Here is a 2500-nt window from a genome sequence, read left to right as displayed (position 1 = left end):
TTGTTGTTGTTGTTGATGTTGTTGACGGCGTTCACCACCCCGTTGAACGTGAGGAGGAGGAACGTCAGGAAATTGAACGTGTTGAACCCGAAGGCGCCCGCACCCCCGGGGCACGAGCGAGGCTGTCGTTCGCGGGTGTGGGCGTGGCCTTGTGTATTCACGCCCATGGAAGCGAGGGCGTTCACAACCGCCTCGTCTAGCTCGGCCTCGAAGCGGGTGAGCATGGCGGGCGTCCAAGAGGTGGAGGAGGAGGAGGTCGAGGACGAGGGGACGGTGGAGGAGGAGGTGGAAGACGAGAAGACGGTGGAGGAGGAGGTGGAAGAGGGGACGGTGGAGGAGGAAGTCAAGGACGAGAGGACGGTGGAGGAGGAAGTGGAAGACGAGAGAACGGTGGAGGAGGAGGAGGAGGAGGAGGAGGAGGAAGAGGGGACGGTAGTGGAGGAGGAAGTCAAGGACGAGAGGACGGCGGAGGAGCGGAGCAAAAGGAGGAGATGAGTAAGGAGGAGAAACAGGGCCATCTCGCAACAGGGCGACGGGCCATGTCTCACCTTAAGCAGGGATGTGGCCACCTGCACCCCTCGCGCTGACATTTAAGGGCTGACGATGTTTGCCTGACGCCCTCATCGCCGCTACTGGGCAAACATCAGCGCCCAGAAGCAGCTGACGAGGCTGTGTGTTCCTCGTCGTCTATTTGATCTCGATCCCGCTGTGTTTATAAGCCTTAAAGAGGAAGTCAACAAAGTAAAAATGACTTTGAATTTCTTTGTTGACTGACTTCTCTTTGTTGTATTTTTTTCTTTCTTTATTTCTTTCTTTTGCTGGTACTGTTATTTAAACTTTCATGTAGATAAATGATATGTCTCTCTTATAAGTAGTGTATAATAACAAGTAAAGGTGATGATGATAATTTTCTCAAAAGTTAATCTAAGTAAACTCATATCTTTATATTCTTATAGTCTAATCTGATGTAATTAAAAGAAGATGCGCAAAGATATTAAATATAGAAAATGTAATCGTAATTATAGCGATAGCTTATCGGCCTGAATTAGAAACCATAATCATGATAATCAAAACGAACTGTTTAGAAAAAAGAAGACTGAAGGTTTTTGCGCATCTGTTATCTCACTTTTTTATTTCATTTTTATATAAACTTTACTTTTTTTCCATTATACCGTTACCTTCTATCGATACGGCAGTGTGTTTTTGCCATTTACTATCTTCGTGTAATTGTCTCAGGCATTTCTTCCATGAAAATACGAACGAAATTTCAGAATCCTGAATCAAATACATTCATAATTTGTTCCTCGCATCGTGGAAATGCAAATACTCTCCAGATACTAGTAATTCACATAATTATTATACTTTTGATTAACAAAATTATCATGAGACGATCCTGTTGCTGATCTATCAATATGTTAAGTAACATACCTATCACCAGATTAAATACCCTGAACTCTCACGATCCTAACTTCACTAACATAATAATATCTAACATAACCATCATACTTCTATCCCATCATAAATCTAACACAAAATAACATCACAAAACTAACACCAACCATCATAACACAAACCCAACTCGCAAAAAACAACCAAAAAATTCCAACAATAACAAACTCAGTAAGATTAAGCGTGACCATTTTGCTCCGGGCTGTCACTCTCCTGACAGAAAGTAACGGTGTAACCGGTGTTTATTACGGTGTACTGTGGGCGTGGGTCGGTCGACGGGCGTGAACGGGAACTGTGATTCTTCTTGTGGTCTTTCTCTGCGTCTGGATACTGTTGCTGTGGTGATTCTTGGGTGTGTTTGTGGTGAGGGAAATGGAGCGTGTGCGAAAATAAGGATGGAAGACATTGATAGGTAGATAGACTGATAGATAGACTGAGGTAGATTGATAGATAGATCAGTCGACGTTAGAAATAGACAGGTAAGTATATAGATAGGTAAATTGATCTGGATTGACGTATAGATGGAGTGGTAGATAAATAGGGAGACAAAAAAAATATATATAGAGAGAGATAGATATATAGATAGATAGATAAATAGACACACACACACACACACACACACACACACACACACACACACACACACACATATATATATATATATATACATATATATATACATATATATATATATATATATATATATATATATATATATATATATATATATATATATACATATATACATAAACAGATAATTAGATGGACAGATAAGTAGACAAATAGATGAACAGATAAATAAATAGACATATAGATAGACAGAGATCCAAACATCGACACCGCAAATCTCCAAACCGGGTAAATTTCACGCTCACTCAGACTTCTCCCTCCCTTCCCCCTCCCTCCCTCCCTCCTTCCCCATCTTCCCACGCACCGTTACCACCGCTACGAGGCGTGACAAGAGATACCCCCACCCCACCCCACCCCAACCCCCCGCGAGCGCACACGACCATATCAACTGGCCTTCCTCGCAGATCATATCGCCCAGCCG

General features: G+C 42.6%; 1 protein-coding gene across 1 annotated transcript in view; it reads right to left on the bottom strand.

The window, feature by feature from the left end:
* LOC147468451 (uncharacterized) overlaps positions 1-2500 on the bottom strand; it is a 7458-nt gene that overhangs the window by 734 nt on the left and 4224 nt on the right. Inside the window, exon 3 of the mRNA XM_086554416.1 lies at positions 1-295. This exon is cut by the window's left edge and continues 132 nt beyond it. Coding sequence (XP_086410542.1) covers positions 1-295 — 295 coding nt within the window. The remainder of the gene's footprint in view (positions 296-2500) is intronic.

Source organism: Penaeus japonicus, unplaced genomic scaffold (genome assembly GCF_977035675.1).
Source record: "Penaeus japonicus unplaced genomic scaffold, GWHDUDI00000001_assembly GWHDUDI00000029, whole genome shotgun sequence".
NCBI lineage: Eukaryota > Metazoa > Arthropoda > Malacostraca > Decapoda > Penaeidae > Penaeus > Penaeus japonicus.
This window is presented reverse-complemented; position numbering and strand designations above follow the sequence as displayed.